General features: G+C 41.5%; 1 protein-coding gene across 1 annotated transcript; it reads left to right on the plus strand.

Moving 5' to 3' along the window:
* Positions 1 to 17,394: 17,394 nt before the first annotated feature.
* On the plus strand, positions 17,395 to 19,331 carry LOC129640111 (germ cell-less protein-like 1). The gene has a single exon (XM_055565347.1). The coding sequence runs from the start codon at positions 17,395 to 17,397 to the stop codon at positions 18,898 to 18,900; it is 1,506 nt and encodes a 501-aa protein (XP_055421322.1). The 3' UTR covers positions 18,901 to 19,331.

Raw genomic sequence — 19,331 nt, forward strand, 5'->3', positions numbered from 1 at the left:
GTGATCAAGCCTGGTCCCTGGTCCCGAAGTTAAATCTTCTTTGGAGATCACGAATCTGCCACCATTCACCGTAAGCTATCCTCTAAACCAGAAGAACAGCTTAGGTTAGGGGCAGGTAGACCCTTCTGAAAAACATCCGTTGCCACTGATGATGAAAAGAAATTGTGTGCAGAGGCTGATAGAAAAAACACCAGTTTTGAAGGGCTCTTCACTGCTCGGGATGGATTTTATGCTGCAGCTATCACCTGAGGGGTACCCTGTAGACCACACAATTACACAGTTCCTGGATGTAATGCCTGAGTATTCCATGCCATCATCTATGAATTCACCTGAGCCACTCACTGATACCATTAAAAGTATTGGCATACTTGCTTGATAAATACAGAAACTCCCAGACAAAAGGCTGTCTCCCATCATCAACTGGAATCATTCTGGCACTAGGGGGAGAACATGCACTGTCACTGCTGAAAACTGCTGCAAGTGGAATCCAGTGGAATCCCAGAAACCTGTACTGTGGCTTTTTGATGTATTAACACATCTGTGAAGATAACTAAAACATCTGATAACTGAATGACATTGTCCTACCTCTCGGGACATTTTGAGTCAGCTTCAGGTAGTAGGGATGGGACATCTTTTCCTATAGATTCCAAGTAGGGCTGTCTTCCTTACACGTTTTTCCCCTCAAGGGCTAGTGACTCCTCATTAAGTCAGTCTTATCACATCAAATCAAAACAGCAGTACCGAGCAGATGATTCAAGCCAGGATTAAGGAAAACAAAAAGCCAAAGAACAAGCCTCTTCCAACTCTTCTCAAGAAGTTCCTTTAACTCTAGCTCCTGAGGAGTCTGGCTGAACACATCTATACTATGTCTATATCTATATCTATATCTATATCCATATCCACATCCATATCTATATCTATCTGTATCTTTTTCTAGATGGTCCAGCAGTGAAAAAGAATTCATCTTGGCCAAGGGGACTCTGAAAGGACTAAAACAGGCATGATGAAAGGTCTCCAATTTCTCCCTTTCTTTCTTCCTTTCCTCTTCCTTCCTTTGCTTTCCTTTCCTCTCGTTTTTTTCCCCCATCCTTTCCTTCCTTCCTTCCTTCCTGTCCTTTCTACCTCCCCCACTTTGCAAACTTTGGCTACAAGGCTTGCAAAAACTTTTCTCAGAAAATACTGCTCTGTTTATTGAGGTTGCATCAATCACCCCAAGCAAACAGCACACAACCAGGAACAACCTCCAACTGTGACTTGCAGTTAAAGAAGAAAACTGCTGCCTAATCCAAAACAGCAAGAACATCTTGCTTGCTACCCTATAAAACTCTGACCTTGCTTAAATTGTCACTTACTCTTCATTTGCTCCTTGGTACATGTCAATGGAATACAGCCACATACCTCTATTTGAATCACATATCAGTCTGTTGTAACAGATCTTAAACCTTTCATCTCCACTTGATTATTTTAATAAGAGAAATATATTCCTTGAAATATTTATGAACAAAGGTATTCACTATAGTACTAATTATAGTAGAAATAATTAGGGAAGTAGTTAAATAATTATGCTAAAACATTTGATGGATTTTGGGTATCCATACAATTAAGTTTTTCATTGTATTGAATGATAAAAGAGCATTTTAAATTCTTTTTATTCCAAAAGGTAGTGTAGATACAGTATGTATGTGTATGTATGTAGATATGTACCTATATAGATAGCTATATCTATATACCTACATACATGCATGCATTTCTGGAGAAAAGGAGTGAATGAAATACAGTAACATCTTTGCAGTGATTTTCTCTGGGCAGAGAGATTCTGGGTGGTGAATGCAGTCATCTCAATGCCTCCCCAAAGTTTCTAATTGCCACAGTACATACACTGAGGATGGAGAGACTCTCTCACAGGAGCTCACAGAATGTTAGGATTTCCCTTCCACAGAGTCAAAATTGCAGCATACAAACTGTCAGTAACGTTGGCCCAGGTATGATTTACTGCAGGCATGTAAATTTCGAACCTCAGTCTTTGGGGACAGCTCTATATTTAGAGAAGAAAGACCACAACAGAAACACTGTAAAGAAGCTTAACAAAGCACAGAGAGAATTCCACCAGGAAAGCAGGCCAGACTCTTCCACAAACATGACCACAGGGCTACAAACACTACTTTTGACTAGTTTCTAGTCTCCCAACCAGGGGCGTGTGCTGAGACGTTAAGGAGAGTAAACCATATAAACTAGCTGGAGCAATTTAAGCTATACATAGGTATTCTGCTTCTGGTCAATATAGAATGACAGCACGAATAGGCATCCCTGTAATATTAATGATAGCAAACAACCTAAGTGTTCAACCTGTCGCACAGAGTCGGACACGACTGAAGCGACTTAGCAACAGCAGCAGCAGCAGCAGCAGCATGACTAAGAGTGAGCAAGGAAGAAGCTGCTATAGGGATAATCGTAACAACATGACAACATGTCCCTCGATCTGAGAGGATAGCAACCCATAAAACATTTACAGGGAGGGCAGGAAATGGGTAGATATGAGAAGGATAAAGGCACTAAATCTTCAGCTTTCATACAGGATAGGCAGTATATACTATTCTATTTCTGACAGTAACTGAAAATTAGAGACATAAACAAATTTTGTATACATTAGCAACATGCAGAGGGTGGGTTATGTGAAAACTCAGATTGTTATGATTTAGAGTTTCTGAGTGAGTGAGTCTGAGATGGCTACTGTAAATTCCCAGGTTATGCTCATGCTGCTGGTGCAGGTGCCTTGCACTGAAAACCACTGACCTAAAGACACCAAGAGTAGAGTTAAAGATAGGACGAATATGTGTGTCCATGTGTGTGTGTGTGTGTGTGTGTGTTCATTTGTATTATTTTTCAGGTTCCACATATAAGTGATATCATGCAGTACTTGACTTTCTCTGACTTATTTCACTAAGTATAATGTTCCCTAGGTCCACCCACGTAGATGCAAATGGCAGAATTTCACCGCTGCTGTGAGCATTAGGATGCATGTATCTTTTTGAATTAATGTTTCTGTATACACCTGAAATTAATATAATATTGTAAATCAACTACATTTAAAAAAAGAGATAGGCTAAGAACCTTACAAATGAGCAGAAAGGGTAAAAAGGAAATTGGCAAAAGCACCAACCATATAAAAAATTGAAGAAAACAAAGAAAACACAAGCATATATAGTATAAAGCAATATGATGTAATAATATGTGTCATGTCATAACTATAGTAGCAATATAGAGAAAAGACAAAGAGGTTAAGAATTTGTCTGTCCATTTTCCCTTGTGAGATTCTGTCTTTTTACTCAGAGAAAAGGATCTGGAATAAATAATTGGCCATAACTTTATCACAATCCAAAAAAAAAAAAAAAAAAGGGCAAAACAAAAAACCCCTGCTCCAGACAGGGTTCTGAGTCACTAGCCAGGATGAACTCTCGATGGGAGTGAGAGTAACTAGAGATGTCAAGAAGCCTAAATATGGAGCTCACAGCCAACCACATCCAGAAGTCAAGATAAAGAAGACAAGCAAAATCTGAGAAGGTAGGAGGAACACCAGGAAAAAAAATGGTTCTCTAGAAGCCAGGTGAAGAAAAAGTTTCAAGGAGGAAGCCGTGATCAATTGCCTCAAATGCAGCTGAGAGGGTCAAGTAAGATGAAGACCAGGGAAACAGCAATTGGATTTAGCAACAGGGAGGTCGTTTGTGACCCTGATACAAGCAGTTTCAGCGGAGAATTAAGAGAGAAAGCCTGAGTGGAGTATGTTTATGTGAGAATGGGAGGAAAGGATTTGGAGACAGTGAAAATAGATATGCATTTGAAGGATATTTGCCAGAAAGAGGAAGAGAAAAATGGTATGGCAGCTGGGGGGCGTAAGTGGGGGAAGTTACAGCATGTCTGTTTACTGACAAGAATGAAAGAGAAAAAGAAGGAAAGAGAGGGAGTGGGTGGGAGAATTTCTAAAGCAACTTCCTTGGGAAACTGTCAAGTATGAGTGGGACCCCAGTGCATGAGCGGAATGAAATGGCTTTAGATAGAAGCCCTGGAGTTCATTTGAAACACTGGACGAAGTGCCAAGTATCATGAGCACAGGTGGCATGCAATGACAGTGGGAGTTTGTAGACGTTCTTCTCTTATTGCCTCTATGTTTTTAGTGAAGTGGAAAACAAAGTCAGTGGCAGTGAATGAGGATAGGAGAGAGGATGACAGAGGTATGAGGAGAGAGACAATGTAGGAAAGGGTCATCCAAGAGAGCAAGAGAATGAATGAGCTAGGGCATTGGTTCTTAACTCCAGCTTCATGGTAGAATTACCTGGAGAAAGATAGGGGTCTAGTTTCATTCTTTTACATATCCAATTGCCCCAGCGCCATTTATTGAAGAATGACCACTCCATTAAATATTCAATGAATATTCTTGGCTCCCTTCTCAAATAGTAGTTGACCACTGAACTTGTGGTGATCATGATTTCACTATATCTATAAATCAAGTCATTATGCTGGACACTATACATTTATATAGTGCTGTATGTCAAATATATCTCAATGAAACAGAACAAAGACAAAATTTTTTTAAACCAAATACCAAAAAACAAACAAAAGAATCACCTGGAGAGCTGTTAATGGTTTGTACTACCAATTAAATGCAGACTTTCTAGACACAGAGTCAGAGCATTGGTATTACTAAAAGCTCTTATATCTTTTTCTAATATTCAGCCACGATTGGAAAGATCTGGACTAGGAAAGTGTAGTACTATTTTCAGACAACTTTAAAGACCCACTTGAGATTCATGGTCATGGATTTAAGATGGTACCATTCATCACGGTTTCTCTAGCTACATTCAACTGGACATTGGAGACCTGCAGGTTTTAAGCAGGTATGGAGATGATCTGACAGAAATGGAACTTTGGTATGAGGTAGAGGGTGGGTGACACGGCGGGGGGTGGGGGGGGTGGGGAGGGAGATTTGAGGTTATTTATACATAGGAGAGGTATTTTAATAATTGATCAAAGGCCTGAAACTGGGTAAGGAGGGAAACAAGGACATAAAAAGTGTGAAGAACAGTAAAAATTTGCAGGGCTAATGGAGAGTAGGTCCCATTGGGGGTTGTCGAACTGTCAGTTTCAGGGCACTTGGGAAGTGGGTTGGAGAGAGGAAGTATTTATTGGGACATTGCAATGCTTGAAATTGACATGATTTGCAGTTATTGATGACAGAGTCCAGGGCAGTACTTTCAAAAGAGTGATAATTCCAAAACCTAGTGCATGTTTTGGAAATGTGTATGGGCGGTTTTGAATGTCAAAAGATAGATGTGGGGTGGGGCGGGCGGAAATTCCCTAGCGGTCCAGTGTTTAAGACTCTGAGCTTCCACGGCAAGGATCACGGGTTTGATCCTTGATCGGGGAACTAAGATCCTGTCTGCTGTGCAGTGTGACCAAAAACCAAAAAAAAATTAAAAAATGAGAGAGAGTGGAGGTCGGAGACCACAAACCAATCTCTAAAAAAGAAAGAAAGAAAAAAAAAGATGGGAGGGAATTACTGGTGATCAAGATCAGGGATGTGCAGAACATCCCTTAAGTGGAAGATAACATGGTCGTCAAATAGCTTACTGAATACAAGTTGAAGTGAAAAAGCCATTTAAATGCATCCCAAGGTAGAAACAAACTCCATTTTGTGGATAACCGCAAATCATACAGTTTACACAGTTTCAATATGGACTGACATTTCTATATTATATATGAAATGATCATGTAAATCAAGGAAACATTGTATTGTGTTTATTCTTTCACAGTTTCACCAATAACTGTGTACCCGTTCAGAAAATCGTATCTCTGAAAGGCAACTGCAACGTGTGGCGTTGTACTGGAGTAGCCAGTACAGTACACCTGATTTGATATGATTTGGAATTCACAGGAATTTTGTGAATAGGGAGAGGAATAAAGGTATTTGGCCCTCATTTCACATTGGGTAAAATACAGTATCTACCCCACAGTGTCCTTGTGGCTATATATTATTTCCATACCAATCAACATTTTCAACAGTCCTTGGCAAGTAGGAAGACTTAGGCAGGTGTTAGCTGTTATTTATATTATCATCATCACCACTGTCTTTGTAGTCATTATTATTCTAGAGATCCAGAAGGTACGGGTTATTTTGAAGTTTGTGGCAGACACTGTCTCCAAGATGAGACAACTTCTTTTTCTATTCATTTGTCTCCCACCCCTCTTGAACACCAAAGAGGCAAGCCTGAGTATCAGCTGGTGCCTCTTACATAGAAAATGTATAAAGAGGCCCGATGTCAAGACGATACAGGGGGAAGTGCCTAGAAAGAAGAGCGTAAAACAGGCATGAAACAGGAAAAGTCCCCTCTGTTCACTGTTGCACATTCCGAGAGGGCTCAGATTTTATTTATCTTGGAATTCACATCGTTCTATTTCCTTCCTCAGGTTTTCTTGCATACAAATTTTCCCATGAAACGTCTGTCCCTGTGCAAAGAATATTTTACTCAAACCCCCTTGTTTTCCTGGAGAACCTCTACCCTTCTTTCAAGCCCAAATTGAAGATGACATTGGTTAAAAGAGAAGAGGAACAACCTCTGGGAAATTATCTATTTCTTAAAAGTAATGAGAAAACTGGCAATCAAACTGCAAGCTTTCTGGTGTTTTAACTTGTCCCATTTCCATTCCATCCCCAGCTTCATGGCAACTTTGAGAAACAACAGCCTGAAACTGCAGTGAACACCAACAGCCTGGTAGCTGCCAGAGAGAACAGAACAGGACTGGAATTCCATCCAAGACCCATTCCCAGAAAATTGTTATTATTTGACCTGTCTGGTGATTCCCTGGAAGCCCGGTGGACAATCACTCACAAGGTTGTCTTTATTTGGTCTGACTCAGAGCTCACCCGATGGGAAACAAATTTTCCCCAGGGACAATCGTCAAAAACTGTTAGAGGCAATAGGACCACAACTGCCTCCAGAAGTAGATAAACAGGTGGAGAAGACAGTAGGATAACCAAAATGTTAAAAGGAAAATTAGAGAATAGATATGTCCATGTAGAGCTTTGATAAGCTCCCATATATTCCTGGGGATGTAGAAGGCTGTGCATAAGATTGTGCCTGTGATCAGGAAAGACATGAAAAGACTGTAAGCTGTCTTATTCAGGCTGACCTTGAAGCTCCTTGCAAGGAGAAAGTGGAAGCTAAGGCAGGATTGTCAATGAAGGGTTGTGACTGAAGGGTTGAAGGTAAGTCCTAACAGGTACACAGAGCCCCATGGCACACTGGGAAACTTATTGATTCCAGGTATTTAAGGAACTCATCTCTGTCTGTCCAGTTGTTAACAGACCACTGGCTAACCATCAGAGCCTTTCGTGGCCACATATGACAAAGAATACAGACTTTACATAACTATTTCAGAAAATCGTCACACAAATAGAACTATGACAATAACAGTGACAAAAACCGGGGTGGGACTGAGGATCAGACATATGATTTTCATGGTTGCCGTAATATGTTATATAAAATATGCAGTTTTCAAGGGGAAAAAAAGAACCTCAGGAGACATACAAAATATATGAAAACAAATTCCAAACACAGGAAAAAGACACACTCAATAGAAACCATTACTGAGGAAGCCCAGACATTGGCCTTACTAGCCAAAGTCTTTAGTCTTCTATTTTAGCATGTAGAAATCTCTAAAATCATCTATTTTAACATGTGCAAAAAGAGAAACTGATGCAAAGAGAGTGATCTGAATCTCTGGACAGGGTGACTGGTGAAGGACTTTCTCTGCCAAAGCCAGCGTGTAAACACTGGAAGAGATGCCGACATCTCCAAATGAGCAGACACCAACACGAGGACACAAAGATCACAAATAATCAGGGAAACATGACAGGAAATGAATAAAGTTCCAATATCTGACCTTAAGGAAATGGAGAACGATGAACTGTCTGACAAAGTATTCAGAATAATCCTCTTAAAGAAATTCAGTGAACTGAAACAAAACACAGATTTTTTTTAAACTAAATGAAATGAGGAAAATAATACATAAACAAAATGAGAGGTGCAACAGAGAAATCAAAACCATTGAAATAACACCAAACAGAAGTCCAAGAGTTAAAGAGTACAATGATGGAACTGAAGAATGCAATAGAGAACTTCAACAGCAGACTCGACCAAGCAGAAGAAAAAGCCAGTGATCTCAAAGACAGGTTATCTGAAATTATCAAGCCAGAGGAATCAAAAAGAAAAAAAGAGAAAGAAACAGGTAAAGATAGCCTAAGTCAATTATTGGATACCATTAAGAGAAAGAATCCATGCATGACTGGAGTCCTGGAAGGAGAGAAAAGGAAGAAAGGAGCAGACAGTTTATTTAAAGAAATAATGATGAGAACTTCTCAAATCTGGGGAGAGATCTGGGCATCTAAGTTTATGAATCTCATAAGTCCCCCAAAAGACTCAATCTGAAAAGATAGTCTCCAAGACATATTGTAATAAGAATGTCTGAAATCAAAGACAAGAGAAAAATCTTGAAAGAAGAAAGAGGGAAAATAATCTTCCCATGAAGGGAACGCCCATAAGGCTAGCAGTTGGGGTTTCTCAGCAGAAAACTTGCAGGCCAGGAGAGACTGGGAAGCTATATTTAAAGTGCTAAAGAAAAACACTGCCAAATAAGAATACTCTACCCAGAAAAGTCATTCCTCAGAGATGAAGAAGAGATAAAGCCCTTCCCAGACAGACAAAAACTGCAGGCGTATACCCCACGACTAGACCTGCCCTGCAAGAAACACAAAAGGGAGTTTTTCAATCTGAAACAACAGGATGCTAATTAGTAACATGACAACTTATGAAAAAGCATAAAACTCACTGTAGAGGTAAGAATATAGTCAAATTCAGAAGCCTAATACTGTAACGGGGCTCCACTGGTGGCTCACCAAACAAGAATGTGCTTACTAATGCAGGAGATATGGGTTCAACCTCTGGGTCGGGAAGATCCCATGGAGAAGGACATGGCAACCCACTCCAGTATCCTTGCCTGGAAAAGCCCATGGACAGAGGAGTCTAGTGGACTGCAGTCCATACGGTTGCAAAAGCACTGGACACGACTTTGTGACTAACCACCACCACCACCAAATACTGTAGTACTGGTGCACAAATCACTTTAAACTCTAGTATAGAAGTTAAAAGGCAAACATATCAGAGATATGAAAATCTACTATTTGTCGATGGATTCAGTCCAGTTCAGTTCAGTTGCTGAGTCGTGTCCGACTCTTTGCGACCCCATGAATCACAGCACGCCAGGCCTCCCTGTCCATCACCAACTCCCGGAGTTCACCCAGACTCACGTCCATCGAGTCAGTGATGCCATCCAGCCATCTCATCCTCTGTCGTCCCCTTCTCCTCCCGCCCCCAATCCCTCCCAGCATCAGAGTCTTTTCCAACGCGTCAACTCTTCGCATGAGGTGGCCAAAGTACTGGAGTTTCAGCTTTAGCATGGTTCACATCAGGCCAAAAAGCAAACTGAATGGGGACACAATACCTCATCAGCAGAGAGGATGTCTAAAGACTTCCATAGTGTCATCTAAACATGCCCCAAAGCATGGCCTTGCCCTCCACAGGGCTAAGACCCAGTTCCACTCATCAGTGGACAGGCATTGGCCCTTTGCTCCAGGAAGCCTGCACTAGCCTCTAGAGCAACCACACCCACAAAGGAGCAGACACCAGAAACAAGAAAATTACGATCCTGCAGACTGAGTCTGACAATAGTAGGCCAGACCATAACCTGGGGACAGCTGGGTCCTGGCTCTGTCCACTATCAGGCCAACGCAAAGTGTAGGACTTCCTGGACCCCAAATCCCACTCTGTCAGGACTCCCTCATCCAGCAAAGATTTGAAATGAGTTCTGAGATCCCTGGGCCTATAACCAGACTCCTGCCTGCCAGTAGTAGTCCAATACGGTCCTCAGGATATGACTTCACTTGCCCTTGGGTGGAAACAACCCTAAAGTCTTTGGGATCCTGATTCCTTTCACCAGCGAGTCAGCACTAGCCCCAGAGCCACCTTGGGCTCTACAGCCAAGCACTTGTGACCAAGTTCTGATGAATAGCAACCAGCACCATCTGCACAAAGCAGGCCCTCATAACCAACAGGACTTGGGGTCAAACAAGCCTACCAGACCATCTACGTAGTCAGCCTGCGACAACAGAAGGACATGTGCAGCCCCATTAGGGGGAACCCCTAGATCATAAAACACGAGTGCTGAGAGGGGAGTACATGGCTGAGACACATAAGATTTCTCCTACATAAGGCCACTTCTCCAAGATCAAGAAATGTAGCTACTTACCACATATATGAAAACACAAATGGCAACTTGGGCAAAATGAGGCAGCAGAAGAATATGTTCCAGATGAGGGAAAAATATAAAACCCCAGAAGAAGAACTAAGTGAAGTGGAGATAGGCAATCTACATGAAAAAGAATTCATAGTAATGATAATAAGATAACAAAAGAATTCAGAAGAATGAATGCAAAGGATAAGAAGCCACAAGTTTTTAACAAAAGTTAGAAAACATAAAGAACAAAAGTGAAATAAAAAATAACTTAGGAATTTTTTACAGTAGGATTCATACCTACTGTAGGAATCAACAGTAGATTAAATGTTGCAGAATGGACCAGTGTGCTGGGAGACAGAGTACTGAAAATCACTACCGCTGGATGACGACAACAACAACAAAGAACGAAAAGAAATGAGGGCACTTTAATAGACCTCTGGACTAGTGCACTAATATTCACATTATGCAGGCCCCATAAGGAAAAGTGAGACAAAGGGCCTGAGAAAATAATTGAAGAGATAATAGCTGAAAACTTTCATAACATGAGGAAGCAAAAAGTCACCCAAGTCCAGGAGTTGCAGGAAGTCCCTTAGAGGATTATCCCAAAGGGAATAAATCACACCAAGACAAATTGTAATCAAAATGAAAAACATTAAAGATAAAGAGAAAATGTTAAAAGATGCAAGGGGAATGCAAGAAATAAGAAACCAGGAATCTCCCATAAGGCTATCACCTGATTTTTCAGCTGAAACTCTGCAAGCCAGACAAGAGTGGCCCTATACATTTAAACTGAGGAAAGAGAAAACCACCACCTAGAATACAACCGAGAATTACTCTCCTGAGCAGGGCTCTTGTTCAGATTTGATGGAGAAATCAAAAGCTTTATAGACAAGCAAAACCTAAAAGAATTCACTGCCACTAAACCAGATTTACAACAAACGGTAAAGGAACGTCTCTAAGAAAAAAGAAAAGGCCACAACTGGAAACAATGAGGAAATGAAAAAGCTCACTGATAAAGACAAACATACTGTAAAGGTAGGCAATTATCCACACAAAGTTGGTAGGAAGGTTAAAAGGAATTAGGAAAAAAAAAAAAAAAAAGAGTAAAATCTACTGTCATCCTAGTAAGCAGTTAAGGTATCCACAAAGCAGTGAGATGCAAAATATGACTTCAAAAACAGTCATGGTGAGGGGAGGAGAGTACAAATGCAGGGTTTCTAAAATGTGTTTAAAATTAAGAGATCAGCAAATTAAAACAATCATGTATATATATGGACTGATATAAAAAAGCCTCATGATAACTGGAAGCCAAAAATGTATAATAGATATAGACACAAAAAAGGAATAGAAACATAACACTAACTATAGTCATCAAACCAAAAGAGAAGTGAACAAAAGACAAAAAAGGAAAACAAATCCCAAACAAGTAACAAAATGGCGAGAAAAACACACTTATCTATAATTACCTTAGATATAAATGGATTAAATGCTCCAACCAAAGACAGAATGGCTGACTGGATCAGAAACAAGACCTGGATATATACTGCCTACAAGAAACTTACTTCAGATCTAGAGACACATACAGGCTGAAAGTGAGGTGATTGAAAAAGCTATTCCAACAAATGGAAAATTTTTAAAAATTAATTGGAGAAGCCATACTTATATCAGGCAATATGTACTTTAGACTGCTACAAGAGGCAAAGAAGGACACTACATAATGTACAAAGCATGAATCCAACAAGAAGATATAACAATTGCAAATATATATACCCAAAAAGGAGCACCTAGGTATATGAGACAAATACTAACAGAAATAAAATGAAAAATCAATGCTAATACAATAATGCTAAGACACTCTAACACCCCACTTACATCAACCCCACATCATCCAGACAGAAAATGAATAAGAAAACACAGGCCTGAATTAACACATTACATATTAAATGCTCTTAATTTTATCTTATCATATATATATACATATATATATATATATATATGCTGCTAAGTCGCTTCAGTCGTGTCCAACTCTGTGCAACCCCATAGACGGCAGCCCATCCGGCTCCCCCGTCCCTGGGATTCTCCAGGCAAGACCACTGGAGTGGGTTGCCATTTCCTTCTCCAATGCATGAAAATGAAAAGTGAAAGTGAAGCCACTCAGTCCTGTCTGACTCTTAGCAACCCCATGGACTGCAGCCTACCGGGCTCCTCCATCCATGGGATTCTCCAGGCAAGAGTACTGCAGTGGGGTGCCATTGCTTTCATATATATATATATATATATATATATATATATATACACACACACACACATACACACACACACACACAGAGCACGTGCGTTCCATCTGAAAGCAAGAGATTACACATTCTTTTTTATATGAATATGAACCATTCTCTATAAGAGATCACAACCTAGGCCACAAGGAAGCCTCAGTAAATTTAAGAAAAATTTAATCATACAAACATCTTTTCTTACCACAGAGCTCTGAGACTAGAAATCAACTACCAAAACAAACAAGAAAACTGGAGAAAATACAACAGAATCACATGAAGGCTAAAAAATTCTGTTACAAAACACCCAATGGATCATTGAAGAGATTAAAGAGGAAACTAAAAAATATCTAGAGACAACTGAAAATGAAAACATGGCGATCCAAAATGTATGGGACAAAGCAGAAACAGAAGCAGACAAAGAGAAACAAAGCAGAAGTTTTTAGTGACACAAACTTACCTCAGGAGACAAAAAAAAAAAAAAAATCTAATATAAACCACCAACCCTTACAGCTAAAGCAACTAGAGAAAGAAGAGCAAACAAAACCCAAAGATAGTAGAAAGAAAGAAATCCTAAAGATCAGAGCAGACATAAATGATCTAGAAGCTAAAAGAAGCCAGTAGAAACGGTCACTAGTGTTATCACTAAAAGCTGGTTCTTTGAAAACATAAATAAAATCGATAAATGTTGAGCCAGACACATGAAGAAAAAAAGGGAGAGGGCCCACATCAATAAAAGCAGAAATAGAAAAGAAGCTACAACCAAGACTACAAAATACAAAGGACGATAAGACACTACAATGAGCAACTATACACCAATAAAATGGACAACATAGAAGAGGAAGACAAAGTCTTAGAAAGGTACTATCTCCTCAGACTGAACCACGAAGAAATAGAAAATAAAAACACACCAGTTACCAATACTAAAATTGAATCAGAAATTTAAAACGCTCACAAAACAAGGACCCAGGCTTCAAAGGTGAATTCTACCAAGCATTTAGAGAAGACTTGATATTGATCCATCTGAAACCATTCCAAAAAACTGCAGAGGAAGGTATTCTCAACAAAATACTAGTCAAGCAAATTCAATAATGCATTAGATCATAAATCATGATCAATTAGGATTTGTCCTATGGGTGCCAGGAATTTTCATTATCCACACACACACAAAAAAAAAATCACTGTGATATACCACCCCAGTAACAAAATGAAGAGTAAGAGCCCTATGATCATCTCAGTATCTGCAGAAAAAGCTTTGGACAAAATTCAACATCCATTTATGATAAATAGCCTCTCTAGAACATATATCAACAACACATTAAAAGAATTATACACCATGATCAAGTGGGATTTATTCCAGGGATGCGCAGATTCTTCAATATATGGAAATCAATCAATGTGATACACCACATTAACAAATGGAAGAACAAATACCATATGATCACCTCAACAGATACAGAAAAATGTTCAACAAAATTCAACACCATTTATGATTAAAAACTCTCCAGAAAGTGAGCACAGAGGGAACCTACCTCAACAAAATAAAGGACATACAAGACAAACCCACAGCAAACATCAGTCTCAACGGCAAAAAACTGAAAGCATTTTGTCTAAGACCAGGAACAAGACAGAGATGGCCACACTCGCCAGTACCACTCAAAACAGTTTTGAAGTCTAGCCATGGCAATCAGAGAAGAAAAAGAAATAAAAGGAATCAAAAACGGGGGGAAAAAAGTGAAATTGTCATTGTTTGTAAATGAGATGATATTAACTATGGAAAATCATAAGGATGCTACCAGAACACTACCAGAGTTTATCACTGAATTTGGTAAATCTGCCAGATATAAAATGAATACACCAAAATTTCTTGCATTCTTATACACTAAGGACGAATGATCAGAAAGAGAAATTATGGAAACGATCCCACTTTACATCACATTTAAAATATAATAAAAATACCTAAGAAGAAAACATACCTAAGGAGGCAAAAGACCCGTACTCAGAAAACTATAAGGATTGATAAACGAAATCAAAGATGACACAAAAAGGTGGAGAGATATACCATGTTCTTGGAGTGGATTAATCAATATTGGGAAAATGACTACACTACCCAAACTGACTAACAGATTCGATGCCATCTCTACCAAATTACAATGATATTTTTCATGGAAATAGAACAAAAATGTTTACAAATTGTTTGGAAGAAAAAAAAAGGCCCGGAACAGTCAAAGCAATCTTGAGAAAGAAAAATGGAGCTAGAGGAATCAGGCTTCCTGACTTCACAATACACTACAAAGCTACAGTAACCAAAACAGTATGGTACTGGCACCAAAACAGAAATACAGACCATGGGATAACAATAGAAATCCTAGAGATAAAACCAGTCACCTATATCAACAACCTCAGGTATGCAGATAATACTACTCTTAATAGCAGAAAGTGAAGAGGAACTAAAGAGCCTCCTGATGAAAGTGAAAGAGGAGAGTGTAAAGCTGACTTAAACCTCAAAAAAAAAAAAAAAACAAAAAAACAAAAAACACTCATTCAAAAAAACTAAGATCATGGCATGCAGTTCTATCACATCATGGCAAATAGAAGGGGGAAAGGTGAAAGCAGTGACAGATTTTCTTTTCTTGGGCTCCAAAATGACTACAGACAGTGACTGCAGCCATGAAATTAAAAGATGCTTGGTCCTTGGAAGGAAAGCTGTGACAAACCTAGTTCAGTTCAGTTCAGTCACTCCTTCATGTCCAACTCTTTGCGACCCCATGAACCGCAGCACACCAGGCCTCCCTGTTTGTCACCAACTCCCGGAGTTTACCCAAACTCATGTCCATTGAGTCAGTGATGCCATCCAGCCATCTCATCCTCTGTCATCCCCTTCTCCTCCTGCCTTCAATCTTTCCCAACATGAGGGTCTTTTCCAATGAGTCAGCTCTTTGCATCAGGTGGCCAAAATATTGGAGGAGAATATGTTGCTTCAACCACTTAGGGTCAGTGCCCCTCACCTGCAGGAAGCAGGTACTGACAGATTTCTCTGCCCCTTTCCCCTCAGCAACAATATTCTCCTAAAATAAAAAGGGGGAAATGAGAGACTTAACTTAGGCAGGTTGATAAGGAGTCAAAGCCTAAGGCCCCTTTAAGGAGGAGATAAACATTCTTTCTTTTTCACAGTCTTTCCTATAGATATGTAGGCCTCGTAGGCAGCAGTATCTCTTATTCAAGGACATGCCTTTTTTTTTTTTTTTTTTAAGCTTTGGATATATGTTATGGGAGAAGGTCTGGGTAAAAACTTCCACAGCTGTAGCTCTGGGTTAACCTGTTCCTTCTGGCTGATCTCGTGCTGATGTCATCCCAGGAGGTATGTTAGAGGAAAGGGTCTGGAAAAATTCTCGCAGTCTTGAGGTATCTTTTATCTATTCTCAGCAGCTAGTTGAGAAGTGTATAAAGCCTTGCTTAAACTAGTGAGGTGGGTTCTCTCCTGCTCCCTTCTGATGTCTATGTCTGAAACTTTTTCTGTCACTTTCACTTTAGATGAAATCTACACAATGCTCCAAGTGACTGAGACTGTCTTGACTGAGACTGTCTTTGGTCCCGAGTTAAATCTTCTCCTTCGGAGACCACGAATCTGGCGGCACTGTTCACCATTCACCATAAGATGTCACAACTCTAGAGTCAGTATTCATGTTTGTCTCATGCCAAGCACCACTGAACCTGAAGCATTATATAGACCTTCTTATCAACTTTCTATAGCCATCTAACAGAGAATATTTAAAATGTGATTTAAGGTTATCCTGTCCTATTCAAAGTGTGTAAACATTCTACTCACATGATTTGAATAGGACAGAATCTTGGCGACCCCATGGACACTAGTTTGCAAGTCTCTGCTATTCATGGAATTTTTCAGGCATGAATACTGGAGTGGGTTGTCGTTTCCTCCTCGAGGAAGTCTTCCCAACCCATGCCCCATGCATCTCCTGCATTGGCAGGTGGATTGTTTACCACTGGGAATGTTTGGGAAGCCCCAAACATTCTACTTAGGCAAGCTCAAATGACCTGAGAGACTTACCATTTTCAAAGTTTTTTCCCTTGTATTGTACTTTCCTTGTCATTGAAAGGTCCAGACTCTCTCTACACCATATAATCTGTGTAGCATGTAACACTTGTCAGTATTTAATATTATTAATTTCCTCAAAAATCAAAATCCATCTCATTCCCTCCTCATTTCTTTCACTGTTTAAGTTTGTTACATGCTTAGCTGGTGTCTAAAATAGAGACAAAAGCAAAGACTGGGCAAACATTGCCACTTTTATCACAGAAAATGTTTTCACAGCCACAAATGATGGGATACCCTAAGAAAATAATTACAGAAATTAAGGTGCATAGAGCACAGAGCTGGAACCAAGATGTAATTATCCAAAAAAAGGAGTGATCACTAAGTATTTCAAATGGGGAAGAGGAAATTATGTTCTTAAAATTCATGGGGAAAATTCATACACAAAGTCCTCTGTTCCACCATTATCCTATGAAGGGAGCCCCAGAGAAATCATCCCTGGAGGGAAAGATACACAGAGTGGAATTCCTGGTACAGAGTGCACTTCTCCCGTGATGGGGAGTGGGAGGGGTCGGGGAAAGCCTCGTGGGCGTGGCTTTGCGTGGCGTCCAAGATGACGTCACAAACATCAACCGTATCCCACGACACCATGGGCTGAGCTAGTGCCAGCGGCAGCTGCGTCTGGTGAGGAAGCTTGCCCTCTGTACCCCTGAGGTAAAAGCCATGGGAGCAGTAGACAGTCGGATGCCCTCGAACAGAGTGGGGCATGCCACAGAGGAGCCAGGTGCCCCTGAGGGGGAGGAGGAGGCCGAGGAGGTAGCAGGGGCAGTGATAGAGGAAGGGGAGGAGAGCGAAAAGGCCAGACCCACCACTAGTCAAGGGCGCCACAAGCGGAAGACAGGCCCAGAAGGGCAGCTCACAAAAGCGCCCCACAGGAAGCAAGCAAAAGACAGTTTAGAGTCCGTTTATAAGACACTTTTTCTGAGAGGAGAAGGGAGTGACGTGCAGATCCGTGCCCTGGGGGAGGAGTGGAACTTGCACAAGGTCTACTTGTGCCAGTCAGGATACTTTGCTAGCATGTTCAGTGGTGCGTGGCGTGAGACAACCATGGATACTGTAGAGTTGCAGATGCCTGACGAGAACATTGATTGTGAGGCACTGCACGAGGCTTTAGGTTCCCTGTACCGAAACTCTGTGCTCATCCCACCCGGTCGAGTGGTCCCCATGCTGGCCACAGCCAGCATGCTGCAGCTGGACAAGCTGATTCAGCAGTGCGGGGAGGTAATGAAGGAGACGGTCAGTGATCAGACCGTGTGCAGCTACTACTGCTCTGCTGAGAGCTACGGACTCCAGAACATCAGGGCCATGTGTCTTCAGTGGCTGCTGGACAACCTGATGACCCAGCATAGTGAGGAGTTATTGAGAGAAATTAGCCTGGATCTCATGAAAGAGGTCATTGCCTCTTCAGAGCTCTTCGTGATGGAGGTAGAGATGGATGTGTACACGACGCTGAAAAAGTGGATGTTCCTGCAGCTGCAGCCGACATGGAGAGGCCCCCGCAGAGACCTACTGCCTGACGCCGACTCGTGGTTTGCCAGGTCCAGGCAGGAGTCAGAGGGCACCGCTTTCCTGGAGACCGAGCAGGGCAGAGCCTTCGTGCCAGCGTTCCAGCAGCTGCGGCTTGCCTACATAATCTGCGACCTGCCGTCAGCACGCATCATCGACCAGGATGCACTGATCCCTGCCACGTGGCTGGCCCCAGTGTACAAAGAGCAGTGGCTTGCCCTCCTCCGGGCTGAGCAGACCAGAGACCTCGGGCCCGTGGATGTCTTCGTGTCCGACCTCCAGAGGACCAGCATGCGGTGCGGGGGCCGGCTCCTCAGGGATGCGCAGCGCACCTGGCGGTGGGCAGGCTTCAACTTCGGCTGGGACTTGGTGGTGTGCTATGCCAACCGGCGCATCATTTTCAAGCACAGCGCGCTGAAGAAATCTTGCGGTCTCGGGGTCAGCTTACTCTGGCAGAGAAAGGTCGCGTTCCGCTTGCGCCTGGCCTCCTTGGACAGGGCTGGAAGAGCCATTTTCCGGAAGGAGACAGAATTCCAGGTGCTTTCCCTGGGAAAGGATGAAGAGCTAGAGGTGGTGAATCTGGAGAACGAAGATGTGGTTTTCCCCACATATGTGACCTGTAATTTCCTGTACCTCCCCAGAGAGGGGCGTTTTCCTCAGTGAGGACTCCTGAAAACAAAATCTGAGAGAGGTGAGCAGCTCTTTTCCTGGGGTCAGGGACGACCAGCTTTGTCCAGATGCCAGCTCCTTCTGCGGGACCAACCGGACTTGCCCACCTCTGGTGGCCCAACTCTGTCAGAGTCTTTGTTGAACTGTAGCTCATAATACTTGAGGTTGTTTACCTGAGCCTATGAAGAGGAGAAATTTTAAAGCCCTGCTCCCCCAACACCTTTAGAACTTATTTGTGCTGTTAAAGTGGCAACCTGTCCTCCTGGTTTACCATCCATCAATGCCCCCTCCCATCATTTCTGCCAAGTCAAAGACCAGTTGACTTGAGAGAGCAACCTGTGAACCTACCTACTCTACCACTGTTAGGGAAACTCTTTTAAAATATGCATTTCCTTTAGCTTGATTAAAGGAACGTTAAAGAAACA

This window comes from Bubalus kerabau, chromosome X (genome assembly GCF_029407905.1).
Source record: "Bubalus kerabau isolate K-KA32 ecotype Philippines breed swamp buffalo chromosome X, PCC_UOA_SB_1v2, whole genome shotgun sequence".
Taxonomy (NCBI): domain Eukaryota; kingdom Metazoa; phylum Chordata; class Mammalia; order Artiodactyla; family Bovidae; genus Bubalus; species Bubalus kerabau.